The sequence below is a fragment of the Gracilinanus agilis genome, chromosome 1, assembly GCF_016433145.1.
Source record: "Gracilinanus agilis isolate LMUSP501 chromosome 1, AgileGrace, whole genome shotgun sequence".
NCBI lineage: Eukaryota > Metazoa > Chordata > Mammalia > Didelphimorphia > Didelphidae > Gracilinanus > Gracilinanus agilis.
In genome coordinates this window covers 387,695,613-387,718,160 of record NC_058130.1, presented here as the reverse complement: position 1 = coordinate 387,718,160, position 22,548 = coordinate 387,695,613, and the positions used below count along the sequence as shown (strand labels likewise).

The window sequence follows — 22,548 nt, the reverse complement described above, 5'->3', positions numbered from 1 at the left end:
GAGAGAGAGAGAGAGAGAGAGAGAGAGAGAGAGAGAGAGAGAGAGAGAGAGAGAGAGAGAGAGAGAGAGAGAGAGAGAGAGAGAGAAGGGGAAGAAAGGGAGGAAGAGACAGACAGACACACTCACTGGTTGTGGAATACTAGTCAAATCACTTAACCTCTGTTTACCTTAATACACTGAAGAAGGAAATGGTAAACCACCCCAGTATCTTTGATAAAAAAATTCCATGGGCAGTATGGTCCAGGAATCATGAAGAGTCAGGCATGACTGAACAACAACAACCACAACTATCATCCGTACCACAACAAACCAACAACAGCAATCAACCAACCAACACCAACCAACCAAACACAACAAATTCCTGATTTAGAAAACTTTTTGATTTGCTATCTTTGTTCATTGGGATTTCTAAGCACAGAAAAAAGGGATGTGGCTATACTCACTGCCTAGAAAGAACAAGACAAAAATGGGGTAAGCAATATATAATGCAGCCTCCATTTGGGTTTGGTTTGGATTAAATCTCTGTGGGACAGCAATGACTAAGGACACATAAACCCCATCTGGTGTAGAAATTTTCAAGGATGAAGAAGAGATAATGAAAGCTGACAGATGAGGCATGACTATTTCTCTGTATAACCATGCTTAGATTTGTGATAGTTGTGTATTACATCTGTTATATCAGCCTCAGGGCATTTGACCAATGCACTTCTTCAGTACTCGGATTGCAGAGGTATACCCAAGGAACCATCCAAGATTTCTGAGTGCTTGCATTCATTGGATGTCAATCATGAGAATCATTGAAGTTTACATGGTGGTCTCTAACCCTACTGTGAGTTAACTGCTTTTGCTTAGCTCCTGTTCACAGGGAGATGAGATATTTGTAATAAGACACGAAAATTTCAGGACATATGCTAAAAGTTTGAAGAGAGGAAAGATAGATATTTCATGGACTGGAGTGTAGTTTATGTTACAATAAGTTAATGCTTCTGTTTTTACTATGCATTTACTAATTTAATGAAACTACACATTTAAGTCATGACCTGTTAAAAGGCACTACAAGGGGCTTCAAGTTCACTGAGCTGGGCCTGACTAGCTGGCCCCTAGATCCTCAGGTAGTAGGAGGATCTAAGGCTGAGTGATGGATAGGGCTGCCTGAGTGATCACCAAGATGTGCCAGTAACCACCAGGGCTTATGGGTATTCAGCTTAGCCAAGCCCCTTCCTCTTAACAGTGCCCAAGCCAAAACTCCAGTGAGGGGCTGTATGTATGTTCAATAGCTCCTCTGGCTCCCTAGCTTGGGGTTGGGTTTGATGATAAAGTTGGTTATGGGTGGGTTGTTGACATGCTAAATGGATAACACTCTTCTGACTGAGGTTTGATAAATCCCTTTCCCTATTGCTGTAAATATTTACTAGCCTGGGAAGGAATGCTAATCTTCACCTGGATTAAGTTATAACAGGATTTATTGCTTTAACTCAAAAGGGTAAGAACAAGACAAGGAAAGAGGTGTTGGGAAATGCTATACTAAGTCTATGGAACTAAGGTAATCTATATCTAGGAGCAGCAGGTTGATATTGGCTGGAGACTCTTCCCCTCTCACAGACCCCGGTCTGGCCCAGCCATGGCCTGAACCAAAGAAAGGGAGGGAAGGTGATGTTCTTCTTAGCAGCTGTGCTGTTCTTGTTTCTCAGCTCAGTGTAGTAACAAGGTGAATGAAGTTTCTTGTGATAATGAGATATGGATGCTGGATTAGCAGGTCTATGGCCTATCCCCCCTTTCACTCCCAAGGTCCCCTTCCTCAAAACTGAGGTCCTGGGTGGCTCAGTCCATGGGCTTTTATAGAAGTGGGCCCAACTGTCTTTTGCCCTTGGCTCATGCCACCCTGGGTAAATTCCAAGTTCTGTAACTGATGATCCTGTCACTCAAGCTGTTTTCTATCTTGTCCAGAAGTTCCTTGTTACAGACCTTAAGTGAAGGTGGATGAATGAAGGAATAGGAAGGAGCACGGCCAAGTAGGTGGAAAGGGAGTCAGAGACAGATTCCTAGATAAGAACTCAAAAAGCTCAAGAGTAATATAGCAGTTGATGATTGACAGTCCCATGCCCTGGATTTCCACCTATTTCCAAGACCTAAGCTTTTATTCTTCTATGCATAATGTCATTCTAAGGGCTTGGAGAAGCTAGAGGCAAGGGAAGGTCATATGTAGGAGGAAGAAAAGGAATTGTAGCAGCAGAAATAACATCAGGCAATTCCCTTGAAAGGCAGAATGACTGTTAGTCTACATTGGTAGAGGATGTTTCCTCATTGGGAATTCTCCAGATATAGTCTGGCTTAAAAAAAATCATCCTACATCAAATTCGCACTGTATACTTTACATTCTCATTTAATCTTATTATTATCCAGAGTCTAACATTAATAAATGGTTGAACTGAATTGAGGTAGACAAGGCAGATTACTATTCCCATTTTACAGATTAGGAAACTGAGGTTCCAAAGGGTTTAGGGTTAGCAACAGATTACCAATATGGGACTAGAATATAAGGTTTTTGAGTTTAGTCTCATGTTCTTGCTACTACGTCACAGTGAAGTATAATTCTAGTAGTTTACTTTGGAAGTTTACAAGCTGAAATCGAATGCCATATGGTATTTAAACATCTACCATGCCTCTTCTAAATTCTAGATATTTCAGAGAGCTACACTAATAAACAGCATTGCCCACAGTCTGTTGTTTGCTCATTTTCATTCATTTATTTCTTTTTCCAGGCTGTAAGCTTACTAGTTGTTATGTACGATTACCTAGTGCAGTGATGGCAAACCATTTAGGGATGAAGAGCTGGGCCCTGCCCCTCCCCCTCTCCCCAGACCAAGTGTCACACCCCTCCCCTACACTACATGCTGGGTACACCCCGCCCCCTCCCTTACCCCACACAAGGGAGGGAGAAAGCACTCCCATTAGGCTGCTGGGTGGAGGTGGGGGTGAAGTGAGGAATGTTCTCAGCGAGTATAGAGAGGGGAAGAGAATAGCCCAAGTACTCTGCTCCCATCCAGCTCTGCCACCTGTGAGCCACCCACCTTACCCCTCTGTGCACTTCCATTGGGCTGCTGGGCAGACAGGTGCATGATGTAAAAATATGTCATCAGGCACAATGAAGAGGGGGAGGGGATCAGCTCCACCCAAAATCTTCTGCCTTTCTAGTAACAAACTCTGGGAGTGGACAGTGTTAAGCTCTTTATTATGTTGTTTTATTTAGTATTATTTAATGTATTTATTTCATGTATATCAACAGTGGGGAGGGATGGTGGCCAAGTACCCACAGAGAGCTTTCTGCATGCCATCTTTGGCACCCATGCCATACGCTCACCATCACTGACCTAATGGATATAAAGTAGCAGTTAAACTCCATTAGCTCATTTAGATTTCAAAAAGTCCTATAGATTAATAAGAGGATAAAAATCACAAAACACTACCTGTGTCCCAATTAAACCTCTCAAAGAGGAAATGAAGCTGTAAGATGGTTAAAATGAAAAATTAACTGTTACTATTTCTTCTGTTTATTGAAATCCTCAAGACTGTTGATTTTCACATATCATTTACAACTGATTGATTCTCATTTTCTAAGGCAGATCAATAAAAACTTCTAGCTATGAGCTTTAACTATTGGTTTGATGAGTGAATGGAAATGCTAGAAGAGAAGAGTTGCCTCTGTACTTAGTATAATAAGTAAGACAATTTTGTGGATTCACTGGGGATGGACTCTATTTTAGAATAAAAACTTTTTTTGTCTTTTTTTTATCATCACTTTTTTTTTACCATCACTCTCATTCTTCCCTCTAACCTTTAAGCCTCATCAAATATGGGCTCTCCCTTCTCACAAATAAGTATGATCTAGCAAAAACACAAAACATTTACCTTTATTGGTAATCAGGGGGTACTGGTAGTAAGAAATTTCAATTAGAAAGAAATTCATTAAAATACTAAGACTGCTTCCTTGTTCTTTCCATTTACATTTTTGTAATTATTGAGCATATTATTTTTCTGACTCTTATTTATCTAATATATATATGTCTTCACATGCCTTCTCATGACTCTCTTAATTCTTTGTTCATAATTTCTTATGGTGCAATAATATTCCATTACTTTCACAAACCACAATTTGTTTAATTATTCCCTAAATAATGGGCACCTCAAATTCCTAAGCACTAGCATGTGCTACCAAACTGGAAAGAGTCCAAGGATGAGCTGCAGGACGCTGAATTTCCATTATCTAAGAACCATGTTAGGTAATTTCTATATTTTTAAATTTAATTTTAATTTTCAGTTCCAAATTCTCTCATTCCCCCCTCTCCCCTCATTGAGAATTTAAGAAAACCAAAAGTTCTTTAAAAATATGTATAGAGATGCAAAACAAATAACCACATTAGCTATGTCCAAAAAAGAAGGAAAAGAAAATATACTTTGGTCTGCACTCTGAGTCTATCATTTCTCCATCTGGAGGTGGATGCCAGGTTTCATCATGAGTTCTTTGAAATTGTGGTTAATCATCACATTAATCAAAGTTCCTAAATCTTTCAGAGTTGATTATGTTTACAATACGTCATTGTATAAATTGCTTTCCTAGTTTTACTCACTTCACTTTGCATTAGTTCATATAAATATTCTCAGGTTTTTCTGAAATCATGCCATTTCTCATTTCTTCCAGAGCAATAATATTCCAAGATATTCATATACTATTACTTGTTCAACTACTCAGCAACTGATGATTATCACCTCAATTTCTAACTCATTGCAATTCACATGCATACAAAAAAATCACTCTAGATATTTTCTTCTTTCTTCGATCTCTTTGAAATACAGACCCAGAAGCAATATCATTAGACCAAAGGGTACTCAGAGTTTAATAGCTTTTTTGGCCATAGTTCCAAATTGCTTTGCAGAATGATTGGATCAGTCCACAGCTTCACCAACAGCGCATTAAAGTTCCTGTTTTCCCATTGACTCTTTACATTTGTCATTTTTTGTCAATTAAGCAAGTCTGATGGATGTAAGATGGAATGTTAGAATTGTTACATTTTGCATTTCTCTAATTATTAGTGATTTGAAGGATTTTTTCATATGGCTATTGCTAGTTTGAATTTATACTAAAATTGTCTGTTTATATCCTTTGAACATTTAACAACTGAGGAGTGATTCTTATTGTTATAAAATCAACTAAAAAATAAGACCTTTATTCTAGAAATTTACCACAAAGTTTCTGCCCCCTAATTTTCTGCTTTTCTTCTAGTTTTAGTTGCATTGCTTTTGTTTGTGCAAAAATTTTGAATTTAATGTAATCAAAATTGTCCATTTTACTCCCTTGCAACCTCTCCATCCTTATATGAACTCTTCCCCTATATACATAGATCTGACAGGTGATTTCTTCCAGCCTCCTTTCTAAAATTTATGATGTCACACTTTGTGTAAATCATGTATCTCTTTGGAGCTTGTCTTTCAACACAGTATGAGATATTAGTCTATACCTAGTTTCTGTCAGATTGTTTTCCAGTTTTCCCAATCATTTTTGTCAAATGGTGAATTCTTGATCCAATGGCTGGAATCTTTGGGTTATAAGATAATTACTTATTTAAATTAGATTTTTAGTTAACTCTCTAGGGTTATCCAAGTAAACCACTGTATCATCTGTAAAAAGTGATGGTTTCATTTCCTCTTTGCCTTTATTTATTCCTTTAATTTCTTTTTTCTTATCATTGCTATAGCTAGCATTTCTTAGCACAATATTCAATAGTGATAATAGACATCCTTGCTTCACTCTTGATTTGTTGGAAAAGCTTCTAGCTTATCCCCATAATAGATAGTGCTGGCTCTTGGTTTCATTTCATTCATTCATCATCATACTAATCATTTAAAATAAATCTCTTTTTATTCTTATCCTTCTCTTTATATCTAATCAGCTGCCAAGTCTTGTTGATTCTATCCACAATAACATCTCTCACATCTACCCTACTTCCTTATACTCACCTGGCCACCACCCCCACACCTCCAGTTCAGGCCCTCATCATCTTTTGCCAGGATTAGAGCAATAGCCAATTAGTTCTGAGGGCATCTGAACTCTTCCTTCTCTGATATGTCCTCTATCAATCCATCCACCCTTACCATGTATCCCACACAGTGTGCAAATTTGATACCTTTGATATATACAGTTGCCAAAGTGATATTTCTAAAGTATAAGTCTAACCATGTCATTCCATTCCTCCAGAAGTTTTAGTGGTTCTCTACTGCCACTAGACTCAAGGAATGAAGAAAAGGAGTATTTATTAAGAGTCTGTTGTATATCAAGCACCGCGCACTTTATAAATATTACCTAATTTGATCTTCCAAACAACCCTGGGATATAGGTGCTCTTATTTTTTCCTGTTTTATGGTTAAGGAAGCTGATGCATACAGAGCATCCATTGCCTTAAATTCAAACTCTTCTCTTTGTTACTTAAATCCCTTTACATTCTGGCTCTGATCTTTCTTTCAAGGACAATTATATGTTATTGTCCTGCCCTCAAACTCTACATTTAAGTCAAGCAGGACTACTTATTGTTCAGTGTTCCATGCCAACCCCAGACTGGTGACTGTTTGCTGGAAATGTTAGGGTTCTGAGACTCTCTGAAGAAAAGAATAGTTCCTGGACTTACTAGGCAGGAAAGTTCCAGGACCAATTAAGAATCAGCGTGAAGGAGTAGCAAGAGATATATGTCCCTTAATGCACTGTTGGTGGAGTTGTGAATTGATCCAACCATTCTGGATGGCAATTTGGAACTATGTCCAAAGACTGCTAAAAAACTGCCTGCTCTTCGATCCAGCCATACCATTGCTGAGTTTGTACCCCAAAGAGATCATAGGGAAAAAGACTTGTGCAAAAATATTTATAGCTGCATTCTTTGTGGTGGCAAAAAACTGGAAAATGAGGGTATGCCCTTCAATTGGGGAATGGCTGAACAAATTGTTGTGATATTGGAAATTTGGGAGTCCTTGAACTTATTTTGAGGTCCCTGGTCTAAACTTCTTGTGGATGTTTAGATCTCTTACAAACTACATTTCCCATGATTCAACTTGCTTCCTGTCCTTACATGGTGATGTAAGCCAATGTAAACAGAAGCTTAAATAGGGAGATTGGGATTGGTACTTCCTCTTTTCCTAGGAAGCAGCCAGGGGAAGGCATGGTGCAGCATTTGAATTAGCTCCTAGCAGGCACGTGGCTTTTTAATTATCAATATTGTTAACAATAAAACCCTGATATCTTTATATATATATCCTTCTATATTAATTTTATTTGTTACATTGTGGTATATGCTGGTAATGGAATACTATTGTGCTCAAAGGAATAATAAACTGGAGGAATTCCATGTGAACTGGAATGACCTCCAGGAATTGATGCAGAGCAAAAGGAGCAGAACTAGGAGAACATTGTACACAGAGACTGATACACTGTGGTACAATTGAATGTAATGGACTTCTGTACTAGTAGCAATGACCCAGGACAATTCTGAGGGATTTGTGGAAAAGAATGATACCCACATTCAGAGGAAGAACTACAGGAGTGGAAACACAGAAGAAAAACAACTGCTTGAACACATGGGCTGATGCTGACACGATTTGGATGTAGACTCTTAATAACCACCCTAGAACAATTATCAATAATATGGAAATAGGTCTTGATCGAGGAAACAGGAAGAAACCAGTGGAAATGTATGTTGGCTTCTGGGGGTGGGGGAGCAGGGGGAGAGAGAGCAAGAACATGAATCATGTAACCATGGAAAAATGTTTTTCTAAAAAATAAAAATAAATAAAAATAAAAAGAGATATATGTCCCCTGAATAATAGAGAGATTAATCAACAAAGGAAGAATGATTTTTTTTTGTCAATTCAACAGCTTGGATGGGAAGTTTCCTAAACACTGTATTTTCTGAAGGGTGAAATAAAGTCTGTCAAGTACTGGATAGTGCTTACATGGGAACTGAGAGTCCTTTTGTGATTTCTGTAGAGACCTAGACACAAACTACTCGAGTTTCCCAAAATAAACCATAGATGGGGCAGGAATATGATTTTCAAAAATCTTCCATGATAGAATCTAGTCTGTGTAAATCCAGAGTTTCAGTTCTGGAACAAAGGTTACATAAACAAAAAAACTTTTCTGTTGCAAAAATCAATGCAATAAAGACTAAACACTATAAATCCTTTACTATACTCATAAGAGAACATTTTAGGCTCCAAAGCATAAATATATTATATATTCTGCTATTATAGACATAATTCCAATCACTTTGGCTATCTTGTTTCAAAGCCTATTAATAGAATGGGAAGGTGACTATCAAAAGCAGACAGAGTGATAACAACAAATTAAAGCAACTAATGGAAGGCATAGCAATTGGGGACTATTTGAGGTCGGAGACATACAGATTACTATAACCCAAACAGCTCCTGAGGATTTCACTATATTACAACATAAGGATATAATCAATGAATGACTCCGAGTGATAAGAAGTTGAATTATGTTTAAAAATGTAGAGATGCCTTCTTTGGAAAGAGCTTCATCAAGCATCTATAATGTCTTATGTAGTTTTAAGGCACTTGTGATTTTACTGGGATAGGAGACATTAAGGGGCAGAAACTCCCTCTACCAAAAAAGGTCAGCAATTTTTCTGCAGCTGAAAGTCCTAGAGAGTAGTCTAAAGCTCTGAGATGTTAAGTGATTTGCCCAAGGTTTCATTGCCAAGTATGTGTCAGAAGTAGAATTTGAACTTATGTTTTCCTGACTCTGTATTGACTATAGTATGTTACCTCTGCACTATTACTATAGTTGCTTAATAAACATTTGTTGAATGATGAAGGAAAATTATAAAAGTAAATGAAAGTTTAAGACTTGGGCAAATTGGAAGTATCTGGAAAATACTTTTCTGTAGAATAACTTTTCTCTCCCATGGGATCTCCTTCCCCAGTGTCAGTTAAATTACTGAATTTTACTTACCTCTGCTTGTGCTTTGGCTTCTCGAATCAGAGTCGAGATATCAGACTTTGACCCAACTGATGACAAAACAGACTGTAATTTTTGCTGGTCCAGGGATGAGACTGAGAGTTGATCCAAACTAAGAAGTAAAAACAGATTTAAAAGTATGACATTGAACAAAACAATTACTCCCACTTTAAGATGCATTTTTCTTTCTTCTAAAGCAAGTGATATTTTCTCATTTTCATAAATACAAATGTTAAAGGATTACTTTGGGTTCCTTAGAGATGGACTGTTTCTGGGACTACTTTCCTTCCTCAAAACTCAACTATATAGGACTTTTTTCAGAGTGCTATAGGTACCCACTTTTTAAAAAATGCATTTTATTGATATATTTTGTTTTGTGATTGCCTGTTTCTCAAAGTATCCCTCCTCTTCCCTTTCTTTCTAGAGTATACCCTTATAAAAAGAGTGATTTTTTATATAAGCCCCCAAAGAACTAATGGATGAGCTCAAAAAGGATTTTAAAAATCAAGAGAGAATAAAAATTGGGCAAATAAATGAAACTGATACAGGAAAATCATTTCTAAAAAGGCAACAACTTGGAAAAGAGGCACAAAAAATACTGAAGAAATTAATACTTTAAAAAATAGAATAGGCCATCTGGAAAAAGAGCATAAAAACCCAATGCAGAGAAGAAATTCTTCAAAAGCAAAACTGGCTAAATGAAATAAGTAGTACACAAATTCTCTGAAGAAAAGAACTCCTTACAAAGTAGAATCAGTAAAATGGAAAAGCAAGTGCAAAGCTCACTCGAGAAAACCATGCTTTAAAAATCAGAATTGGGCAAGTAGAAGCTAATCACTCCATGAAATATCAAGAAACAATCAAACAAAGTCAGAAGATTGAAAAAAATAGAAAAAAATGTGAAATATCTTATTGGAAAGACAACTGACCTGGAAAATAAATCCAGGAGAAATAATCTAACAATTGTTGGATAACCTGAAGGCCATGATGGAAAAAAAAAGAATTTAGACACATCTTTGTAGAAATATCAAGGAAAATTACCCTGATATTCAAAAAGCAGAGGGCAAAATAGAAATGGAAAGAATCAAAAAAATCACCTCCTGAAAAAGAAACCAAAAGTATAATTCCAAAGAATATTACAGCCAAATTCCAGAACTCCCAGGTGAAGGAGAAAATATTGCAAGTAGCCAAAAAAGAAACCATTCAAATATCATGGAGACACAGTCAGTGTAACACAAGATTTAGCAGCTTCTGCATTAAAGGATCAGAGGACCTGGAATATGATATTCCAGAGGGCAAAGGAGTGTGTAAAGGGAAACCCCCTCCCAGGATCATGTACACTGGGACACAGGTAGGACCCCTGTACATGATCCTGGGGGGGGGGGAATGAACTGAAGGGGGTTGAAGCATATCATTTATTCTGAATGTAAACTCTTATGCTAAAGGGGAGTACCCCTAATTGGCTTTTTGTCAATGCATTTATCAATCATTTTTGTTTTCTTTCTCTTTTCTTTCCCTCTCATCCCCAAATGGAAAGGAGGGGAAGGAGATGAAAAGGGAGGTGGGGTAAATTAGAGGAACTGGAGGTCTGAAACTAAATGAGTAAATAAGATGGAGAGTAATACACAGACATCATAATGGAGGGAAATTGTTTTTACAAGTCTCTCTAATAAAGATGGAATAAAGGCCTATTTCTCAAAAACATAGCAAAATGAGTTGAATATATTAGAATACAAGTCATTCCCCAATTGATAAATGGTCAAAGGATATGAAGAGGCAGTTCTTAAAGCAATTAAAGCTCTCTATAGTCATGCAGAAAAATGCGCTAAAGTGTTAAGTTGCTTCTAATCAGAGAAATGCAAATTACAACACCTATCAGATTAGTTATTATGACAGAAATAGAAAACAGCAAAACTTGGAGGGGATATGGGAAAGTTTAGACAGGAATACATCATTGAGTGAGCTGTGAATTGATGCAATCATTCTGGAGAGCAATTTGGACCTAGACCCAAAAGGGCTATAAAACAGTATATACCCTTTGACCCAACAATACCATTACTTGGGTGGAACCCAAAAAGATAAAAAATAAAAGGGGGAAAGACCTACATGTACAAAAATATTTAGGGGCAGCTGGGTAGCTCAGTGGAGTGAGAGTCAGGCCTAGAGACAGGAGGTCCTAGGTTCAAACCCGGCCTCAGCCACTTCCCAGCTGTGTGACCCTGGGCAAGTCACTTGACCCCCATTGTCCACCCTTACCACTCTTCCACCTATGAGACAATACACCGAAATTAAGGGTTTAAAAAAAACAAAAACAAAAACAAAAATATTTAAAGCAACTCCACCTCTTTTTTTATGGGGGCCAAAAATTGGAAAGTGAGAGGATACCCATCAAATGGGGAATGGCTGAGCAAGTTATAGTATATGATTGTAATAGAATACTGTTGTGCTGTAAGAAATGACAAGCAGGAGGAGCTCATAAAAACTGGAAAGACTTGCGTGATCTGAAGCAGAGTAAAATAAGCAGAACCAGAACACTGTACATAATGATAGGAATCCTGTACAATCAACAAACTGAACAATAGTCATTTTCAGCATATTATAATGATTCAACACTGTCCCAAAGGCTTCATAATAAAAAAATGTTATCTGCTTACAGAGAAAAAAAGAACTGATAAGAGTCTGAATCTAGACCAAAGCAAACTTTTTCCAGTTTCTTTTCTTAATTTTGTATTTAAATTTCCTCCCACAAAAGAATTAATATGGAAAAATGCTTTCTATGATTTCACATGTAAAAATCTACATTAGATTGCTTACCATCTTAATGGGGGTGAAGGGCACAAGGGGAGGGAGAGAATTTGAGACAACATTCTTTGAAAAATGTTGGAAACTCTTTTTTACATGTAATTGGGAAAAAATAAAATTTAATTAAAAAAAAGAAAATTCTTTGTTCATAACCCTAAAAATCTGACCTATGAGAGACTGGTTTTTATCCTTGTGTGTTTCACTTAGTTATCTGTACATATTGGATATCAGACTTTCTCCAGATATACAGAATTATTCCCCCAGTACATGTTTCCTTCTTATCCTAGCTACATTAATTTTGTGCATGTAAAAACTTTTCAATTTCATATGACCAATTTATTTATCTTTTATCATTGCCTCTCTCATGTTTGATTAGGAATATATTCATGTTATTTATGTGAGAAGTACTTGATCTGATTAACTTTTAATTTTTTTGTGGCATGATTTTTAGTATTTAGAGCATGTATCTATTTGGAGCCAATTGTGGTAAATTCTTCAAGGTGTTGGTTTAGATCTAATTTTTGCCAGGCTTTTTTTTTTCTTTTTTAGTAATTTGTGTCAAATAGGAAGTACCTTCCTAGATATCTTATATTTGGGATCTTACTGAATACTGAATTATTGAGTGAAATTATTTCTGCTAATTCCAATTTCTTGTTTAATCTGATTTATTGAATTAATGTTTTTTCCCTATTTTTTTAACCAGCTTCAAATAGTTTTGATGATTACTGCTTTAGAATATAATATGAGCTCTGGAAATGCTATTTTCCCTTCATTTCTTTTTTTGAGATCCTTACCTTTTGTCTTGGAATCAATACTAAGTGAGAAGAGTACTTAAACAGTAGCCTAGAATACCACAAAGTCAATTGACCAACCCAGGGTTACTCAGTCACTAGGGATCATTAGCAAGACTTGGACCCAGGTCTTCCAAGTTCTGAAGCTGGACTCTATTGTACATGCTATAATTATAGCATCAGCAAAGAGGGCCAGGTTTATCTTCTTCTTTGCCCATTTTTTATGTCTTTTTGTGCTCTCTAGCATTTTTAGAACTATGTGAAATAACATGAGGGAAGGAGGAATGCTTTTGTTTTTATCTTTTAATTGTAAAAGACCTCAGAGGTCACCTCACCTTTAATCTGTACCTGAACAAGAATCCTTTCTAAAACAACCCTGATACTTGTCATCCAATCTTCACCTGAAAAACCCACCACAATGGAGGACGTAGTCCACACTCAGGCAATTCATTTCCATCTGGCTAATAGTTGGGACTTTCTTTACTCCCTCTCAGAAACTGTTTTCCACTACTCCCAGCTGTGCTCTGGAAGCTTAAGAATTTTCTACTTGGGTTTCATTAATTCCCTTCTCCTTTCACATTCTGCCCTCTGCCCAAAGAATGTCCTTTTCTGGATAACTATTTACAATTAATTCAATACTTAAAGAGTAACTTTTCAGGAAAAAGTCACAATTCAAATAATATCAACAAGGATTTTCTTTTAGGTGTTAGGCACCATGCTAAATTCTAAGGATACATGGACATTTATGCAGATTTCCCACAGCTTATTTTAAAAGAAAGAAAACAAGGCATCAGTAAATAAAACTGACAAAGTAAATTTTAAAAATCTTTATAAAGGAAACATACTTACTCTATGGACCAACTTCTTCCAAAGCATCTCTTATACACTGAATTGTCCTGGATTGTTATATCTTCATCAGAGGCTGAAGCAGGAGTCCCAGAACCACTAGTCCAAGGACTATTTCCCCTAGAGCACAACCTTTCCCCACTATGATCTTTTGCCAAATGTGAAAGGGAAGATGATTCATTGAGGTTTGAGAGGCTTTCCGTTGGAAGGCCAAGGGATCTCCTGGGAGTGATTTCTAGTTCAGTTTTAAAGTGGGTAGCTACAGGTTCCACTGAATAGTCCTCATCACATAGCTTGTCCAGGTCAGGCATGCTCAAAGCCCTGAGCTCTCTAAGTTTTGAGCGGGATAAAGGACAAGGTCGAGCTTGGCCTCCTGCTGGTCTGTTCCTTCTGAAGTGTGATGCTGTGGTTGTTGCTGGATTATAACTTGCTGGAGGGTCAAGTAACTTCTTTTGGCCCGAATTAAGGCTGTCTCCTTTGTTTTCTACCAGATTTGGTGGAGAAACATGGAGAGTCATACTAGATGGTGATTTGTTTAGCTGGGGGGTCAATGAAATGGTTTCATTTTGGTTTTCACCACACGAACTCAAGCTTCGTCGTAAGGACCTCATGGTGTCACTTGAGTTGCTGGGGGTCCCTGAAGATACCATGCCTAAGGACCTCCTCCCAGTAGGAGGTTTGGAGTTCATGGATACAGCTGAAGGGAAATCAATGGACTTCACTACAGGTCTGTCAAAACTGGCAAGATTCTCAAAAGATTTGATCCTCTGTTTCACAGAAAAAGATGAGGTAGGTTCATGGGGCCAGTTTAGCTCATAGTAGTAATGCCTCCTGGTGGATTTTATTCTGTCCGTGACAGTGCAGCTTGTGTCCTGGGTGCCAGGGACAATAGCACCTCCTTGTTCTGTTCTGGGGATGCTCTGGGAAGTCTCTGACGGTTGTTTTTCTCCTTGTATTCCCTGTCCATTAACTAGGCCAAGGAGACCACCTTTGAATAGTCTTGTCTCTGGAACATAGACGCATTTCTCACCTGCCACAGAATTCTGGCTGTCTTGGACAGAGCATCCTGTAGCTTGCACAGAGTGACTTTCCCCTCCAAAATGGCTTGCAAGTTGGGCTGGCATGGAATAAGTCCTCGTAACTGGCCTTGGAGCACAGTAGGGAGCATCGTCCAAAGTGATGACATTTCTGGAGTTTCCTGGAAGTTCAGACATCTGACTCATTCTCTTCGGGTCACAAGTTCTTTTCTCTACAGGTAGAGGTGGGGAAGGGCACATGGGCAAGAAGAAGGAGGAAGAGGAAGAGAGTCTTACCTCAATGAAACTTCTTTGGATTTCTTGTCCTTCTGGGGGATCTTCCTGAATGGAATGAGAAGCCAGAGAAGGTGGGAGACTTGGGGATAGCTCCACTCTCCTGTGGCAGGGTTTGCTTTCACCTTTTTTGTGACTGTTCTCATGGGTAGAAAGTCCTCCTCGGTCATTTTCAACTAACTTGTCACCACCTGAGCTTTTCGGGCCTCTTTCAGGAGAGATGGCAATTATTTTCACCTGATTCATCCTGTCTTGAGAATCACCAGTAGCTGCTTTGCTCCCCTTTTCACCAAGTCCACTGGGGAAAGCCGAAACTGTTGTTGTTTCTTTAGGGCTGGAAAGGCCAAGCCCATTTCGCCCAAGGAGTCTATTTTCACTTGTGTTCCCATTTATAGGGGTGCTGCCATCTGACGCTGGGGAACTTATTGGCCTAGACGTAGCCAAGGCTAATTTATTGTCCTGCCCACATTTAGGAGATTTGGGAGCCATGGGGCAACTTCTCTCTGGTTCTCCATGGATAGCAATGCTGCGAGAACCCAACACTCTCTTGGAAAGAGTTTTGGGAGAGGTTTGGGGTGAAATAAAGGTTCTTTTCTGCTCAGACCCACCAACCTTGGCAGCTTGAACACCACTGGAGGCCTCCATGCTAGTTTTGTTCTTGCTTTTGATGCTAAGGCCCTTTAGCTTTGGCCCTGCCCTGGGTTTGTGATTGTTATTAAGAAGTGTTTCCATAAAACTTTTGGGTGTTGACCCCTTCATTTCAGAATTCAGTTTTGGTTGAGCTGAAGGACTGTGCAGAGTAGTAACTCCCTTAGCATGGTTTAAGCTGGGAGAGTGAACTTTAGTGTTGGAACTTTTTGATGTAGCTATACACTGTTCCTTTTCATTTCTGCTTTGTATACTATGGTTCATTTTACTTGGATCTTTGCATTGGGCCAGAAGAGAACTTCTGGATGTATTTTCTGGTCCTTGTCCCAAGCCCTGACTTTCAGAGATGTAAAGGCTGGTCAAATCAGATTCTTCAGGTAAGCCTGGATTTAAAGAGAATTGAGGGCGTCTGTGACTATCGGTTACCTTAAGAGTTGCTTCTTGTTTTTTGCATTGAGATTCACTGTCTAACAGGCTAGGTACTGGGCTATCAACCATTCTGGGGCTGGCAAAAGGAACTGGAGGCTTGTGCACAAGGTCACTGCCTCTGGAAGACACACAGGTTTCCAGAGCTTTGCCAGTGCTGGCTTCTTGCATTTTCCCCTCTTTATGTAAGGTTCTACAGCCCTGTGGAAGATTTCCATTTGAATATGCTGAGCTTACCCAAGGAGTTTTATCCAAATGGGAGGAAGGAAGGGAGTCCAAAAGAACTGTTCTGCTTGTATTTACTTGCCGGCAAGAGCTGGGAATTATAGGTGCTTCTGAGCTAACAGTAGGTGTTGCACCTGGGGTTGTCTGTAAGCCTCCCATAACAGTACTTTCTAATGGTGAAATTTTGGCTACTTCTGGGCAAGGTGGAGCCCAGGAAAGTGAATTCACAGCAGGCCTCAGTTGCTGCTCCACTTGAGAGAGTGGCTTTTGGTGAGTACTCAGGCAACAAATTTCAATTTGCTCCTCATCTGACTCTGTGACGTTATGTGTCTGAGAAGGGCAAGATGGTGGGTGGGATGAAATGCTATCCCTGATGGAAGTGGGTGAGGCTTCTGTAAGAGACTCTGGGTCTGAATGTGAATCTTCAGCAGCTCCATACATAGACTTTGGTGATGGCTCAGTGGTATCAGCTTCCCCGTGACCAAGAGAGGACAAGCTGTCTTTGTGTAAGCTGCTAAAATTCCTAGAATAGCTACTCAAACAGTTTTTATTCACAGTAAAATGTTTGCCTGGATTAATTGAATCCAAAACTGAAAACTGAGAGGTCCACTGAGGTTGAGGGGGTAGAAGGCCACAGTTCCTCCTTTGAGGTGGATCTTGTTTGACTGTGCTCTGCTCCCCCTGGTAGGAGCTCCTGTCTCTTGCCGAAGAGTGTCTCTGGGAACCTTCCTCACCACAGAGGGCACCTGCTTTTGGAGGACACTCAGATCCTCCTTCACAAGCATCCATCTCACTGATGATGCTATCGATGTCAGTCACTGGCATCTCACAGTCACCACCTCTTAATTCACTACCTAATTGCATTTCTTTGGTACTGACAGTAGATGGCAGTATGGGATCAGGTTGTACAGCTCCCTCTGGTTCAGAGGCTGGTGCTCCTTTTGTGTGGGGTTCTCCTTCAGTGGCCAAAGTCCCACTGAGTTTAGCATTAATCAGCTCCTTATCCGTTGATGATTCAAGGAGGTCCTGTGAGTTATCCATAGCTACTTGGAAAAATGAAAGAGAAAAAAGTATGAAAAGAAAAGAACTCTGACAGTAAACAGAGTTATTAACCATGATATAGCTGGGAAAGCATTGAATTTTGAATCTTTTTTCTGTTATGTATTACTTTGTGACACTGGGCAAATCACTATACCTCTCTGGGACTCAGTTCACATATCTGCAAAATGAAGGAGTTGGATGAATGGATTGTTAATGACCTCTCTAGCCTTTGAAATCTGAGGATCCTTCCAATAAAGCTTTCAAAGTCCTCTATATAAATGAAATGGAAAATTAGTCCTAGTCTTAGAGAATACAGATTTCCTTTTTACCTAACAATGCTCATTAAAAAAAACAGAATATGCATGGCCCTCTAAGGATCATAAAAGAGCCTGCATATATTATCACATTTAAGTTTCCCTGCCCAATGGGTAGGTATCAAAAGTATTATCTCCATTTTACAGAAGAGAGAATGAGGGCCAAAGAGGTTATATGGTTTGCCACAGACCACCTAGCTAAGACTTGAACCACACAGCCACCTCTTCTGATTTTTTTAAATTCCATTAAACCCTTACCTTCTGTCTTAGAATCAATACTCTCTTTTGGTTCAAGTACAGAAGAAGGGCTAGGCAATGGAGGATAAATGACTTGCCCAGGGTCACACAGCTAGGAATTATTTGATATTTGAACCCAGAATATCCCATCTCCTGGCCTGGCTCTCTATCAACTGTGCACTTACTGTGCCCCCAATATTCTTTCCATTGTACCTGAATGGAGCTTACCTTCTACACAAGGACTACAATATGTACACAAATAAGTAAATATGTTATTAAAGTTGGAGCTTCAAAAGCTGAGGGGAAGAGAGCTCAGGGCCTCACAGAGCATCTGACTCTGAATACTAAAAAATAGCCATACTGTTATTTCTAAAATCCCAATACTGCTCAATCTTCTTTTTCCTAAGAATCAATCTTCCCCAAGAGGCAGAATCAGTTACCATGCGGAAGCTGATCAAAAATCTTAAGAACCAATAGGCAAAAAAAAGTAGGTGCCTTAAAGAAAATGATTCTAAGACAGAAGGTAAGAGTTTTTATTTAAAAAATAAAGCAGACCAGACACAGAAAACAAATTGGGAGAGATGCTAAATAAACAATGTGAACAATTTTAATAACCAAAATTCTCATAATCATACAACTTGAAAAACATTTTAAAAAAATAAAGTTTTATAAAAATATGGACCTTTTTTGCTTTATATAAAAACCTATATTGTTAGACATGGGATATTTCTTTGCCCATGTTATTCTATAAAACTTCTCCTAACTTGTTTAGACTTCCTTGTTCTTGGCTCCCCAACTAGAAGTTGTAAGTTTTATAAGGTCAGGAAGGAGGCAGTGGTCAGAGAATCAGGGTTTGAATCTTTCTTCAGATACATAACACTGTGACCATAAAGTGAAGATGTTGTATTAGAGGGTCGCTGAGATTCCTTCTAATTCTAGATCTATGATTTCCATATACCAGTGATGGGCAAACTTTTTAAAGAGGGGGCCAAAGGAAAGGAAATGCTCATCTGTAGGTCTGTTTCTAAGGCAACTCTTTTGGTATTGTATCCTACTCATTGTATTCGTCAGATTAGGAATAATGTCCCACAGCTGGATAGAACATTTTAGGGGGCCACATCTGGCCCACAGGTGGTAGTTTGCCCATCAGTGCCCTATACCATTCATTTAATGTTTTTCTTTTTAAAAAAAGTATTGTGACAAATATTAACAAATATATCCACATACAAAGAAAAACGGAAACAAGATTATGTATATGTAACTACAAAATCTTGAGTATGTGCAGTTTTTAAAAAAAGTTTATATATTAATATGTGTGCATATACATACACATATATATATACATTTGTGTATACACACACACATAGCTCCTAACAATGGGGGACCAATAAATGCTGCCTACTGCCTGAGAATTAAGAAACCCTATGTTAGACTAAAATTCCTCATATGTTAAGGAAGTCTAGTTGTTAAACACAGTCTCTTATTTCCACCATTTTAAGCTGTTGGTTCAAAAAGAGGCAGATGCTCTTACTACACCATCCCCTTCCTCGCTTTTAAATTTAAACATCTGAAACCATCTTACCAGGTGTTGATCGCTGCACCACAAAGGTCACAGCCACGGGCAAGTTCTTCATAACATGGCAAGTTTCCTGATAAGACAAGGAGTTGACTGGAGCACCATTGATAGAGACAATCTCATCTCCAACACTCAGTTTTCCTGTCGCCTCCTAGCACAATTACAGTCAGAAGTCATTTTAAATTAGATCTCAGAAAACAATCATTAGAACAAAGAATATGAATTCTCTGCAGAAGTTCTACAAAGTTACAAAACAATTAAAACTATCAAATCATTCAATTGAGATAATATTCGTAGAAAGTGCTAAGCACAAGTTTAGCTCAAAATAGGTGCTCTAGCCCCTGCTTATTTTCCTTTCTCTTGACCCTCCCTGGTTAGTCAATAATAATTTATTAAGCCCCTCCTAGATTCCAGCTAAGAGCTGAAGATATAAAAGGAGGCAAAGGACAGTTCCTGCCTTCAACAAGCCCACAATCTAATGGGGGGAGGAGGAGGGAATAACAAGAAAATACAAATCTACCAAAAAGCTACATATATGATGAATAAGAGTCAAGAGAGATGGGGGGAAAGGCTTCCTATAGAAGATAGCTTTAGTCAAGTATGAGGAATTGAATTAGAAAGAAATTTGGAAAGACGTTAATGAAATGATGAAAAGCCAAAAAAGTAGAAGCACAAAAATGCGGTATACATTAAGTATGAAAATGTAAGTGATATGGAGCAAAAGAGATTAAGAAAAGATAGAATAGTGACTGAAACTTATTACAATTCTTTATGTATTAAAATTCATTCATTTGAATATAAAGAGCTACTAAGCAATTTTAATTGTTACTTGGTATTGATGGCTCACAGTCATTTCTTTTATTTTTTTTTTAAACCCTTACCTTTTTCTCTTAGTATCAATTCTAAGAAAAGGAGCAAGGGGGTTAAGTGACTTGCACAGGGTCACACAGCTAGGACATGTCTAAACATGGGTCCTATCAACTTCAGGCTTGGTGATCTAGCCATTGTGTTACCTAGCTGCCCCTGCCATTTCTTCTTCTTCTTCTTCTTCTTTTTTTAACTCTTAACTTCTGTGTATTGTCTCATAGGTGGAAGAGTGGTAAGGGTGGACAATGGGGGTCAAATGACTTGCCCAGGGTCACACAGCTGGGAAGTGTCTGAGGCCGGATTTGAACCTAGAATCTCCCGACTCTAGGCCTGACTCTCAATCTACTGAGCTACCCAGCTACCCCCCCTCCATTTCTTCTTAAAAACAAATTTTAATTGATGTTTTTTGTTTTTACTTCACCTACGTTTCACAATCACTTTCCCCATTTTTTCATCTCCCAGAGAGCTATGTTATTTTTAATCAGCATTAACTTTTTTTTTAAAGGGACACAGAAGAGGCCACAAAAATTCATTCCCAATTGGTTGAAGCATTTAAGAGCAGGAATAGCTTGGATAAACGAAATCTGTACAGGAGTTCTTCAGTTTTTTATTAACCGGTCTCAAGAGGAAAGGCAGTTTGAGTGTTTAACAAACTTCACTTTACTCAGGAGTTTCCATTAGTTCTGTCTCTCTATAGTACCACCCCAACTTCCAAATGAAAACTTCTACTAGCATAGTGGCCAAATGTGAATTTTGTTCTTCCCGTTTTCTGGTTGATGTGTTGTGCGGCCATGTGTCCAGAAGGGGACAGCAAAAGAGAGAGAATACAGAAATCCAGAAAGGGAAATGATCGTGAGTTATTTTAGAACTAACCTTCCTCATTAAAATTCAGACATAAAATCTTAGACTTGGAAGGAATCCTAGAAGTTATGCATAGCACATTCCTTGCCTTTTCTGCCCTTTCCCCACCTTCCTTTTTTCAAATTAGGAATTTGAGGTTCTGGGTTCATAGGATGATAGGATTATTGATTTAGAGTTGGAAGAGACCTTAGAAAGTATCAGGAACAATATTCTCATTCTAAAGATGAGGAAATCAAGGCCAAAAGAAGTTGAATGACTTGCTCAGGCTCTCAAAGTCAATAAGTGTTAAAGGCAGGATTTGATTCCATGTTTTCCTGAGTCCCCAAGGCCAGTGCTCTACTTAGAATACTTTCCATTGCCCTCATGGCCTCTTTAAACTCATTGTTACCACTGCTTAAAAAATAACTCAACAAAATACTGAAGTATCTTTCCAGGGAAGATTTTTACCCAGGGTAAAGCTTAATTGCTTTTCCTTTTGTAGATGTGGCAAAGTTTTAAATAAAAACATTAGTAATGTAACTCATTTCCAAGGAAGAAAAACGCTTATTTTAGTCATCTAAGATTTTTAGGAGCAATTTAAAAAATTAAAATTCTCATATTAGCTATCTCCTATCATAAAAACTTGACCTTTGAAAAGAAATAAATTTAATGTAAGTTGAAAAGTATCAGAGTATCAGCAGGCTTATTCACATGTTTGGAAGCAATTGCAGTAATAGCTTTGGGTTAACAGGAATATTCTTACCGAGCCTCAAGTAATTGACCCCAACTCCGTGACATGAATGTTGCTTAAAAAACATACTTTAAGAAATCACAGAAGACTGACCTTTTAAGACAGCTAAAGATAAATGGGGGGGGGGGGGAGGGGAATGATTGGTTTTTTTTGTTGTTGTTGCTTTTTGAAAAAGAAAACTTTAAAGATAAAAAAAAAATCTTGCCTCATAATATGATGCATGTTTTTGTACAAGATGACCTCTCTCAAATCCCATTGTAGGATTTTGTGATTCTATTGAAGTGTGTGTAGAAGGCACATATATATGTTTATATATGGAAGATACCTGGTATGTTGATTCCCATGTATGTATATACAACTACAAATATGTATATTTGTATGTCCTCCAACTCTGGTCCTACCCATAAATTACACACTCTTAAAAATGCTGACTTACAAATTATCATAGATCTCCTCCTTGTCCAAAGGGAGAAACAATTCAGGTTGGACAGCAAAGAATATGGATTTCATTTAAATTTTTCCTATGCTTTCCAGAGAAGAGATTTTAAAATATGAATTAATAATTTGGGGGTACTTAATTGGCTATTTTTAAACCAACTACTCCCTTATATAATGATAATTTACATTTGAGTAGCACTCCATAGATTTCAAAGCACTTTTAAATATGAGATCTCATTTGATTCAAGAATCCAGTGAAGTAGAAGTATTAGGACTGTTATTTTACAAACGAAGAAGCTAAAGTCCAAAGGGACTCTGTCCAAGGCACATGAGCAGCAAGGTCAGAACTCGGAGTTAGGGTCATGGTAAAGTGGAATCAAGTTCTCCCTTCTTTGACGGAGTCATCTCTTGCCTGAG

The 22,548-nt window shown here is 38.2% G+C and overlaps 1 protein-coding gene across 1 annotated transcript in view; it reads right to left on the bottom strand.

Moving 5' to 3' along the window:
- PDZD2 (PDZ domain containing 2) overlaps window positions 1-22,548 on the bottom strand; it is a 348,778-nt gene that overhangs the window by 9,412 nt on the left and 316,818 nt on the right. The window contains exons 18-20 of the mRNA XM_044664497.1: window positions 19,242-19,386; window positions 13,462-17,110; window positions 9,014-9,131 (exon numbers count right to left, since the gene is read on the bottom strand). Coding sequence (XP_044520432.1) covers window positions 9,014-9,131; window positions 13,462-17,110; window positions 19,242-19,386 — 3,912 coding nt within the window. The remainder of the gene's footprint in view (window positions 1-9,013; window positions 9,132-13,461; window positions 17,111-19,241; window positions 19,387-22,548) is intronic.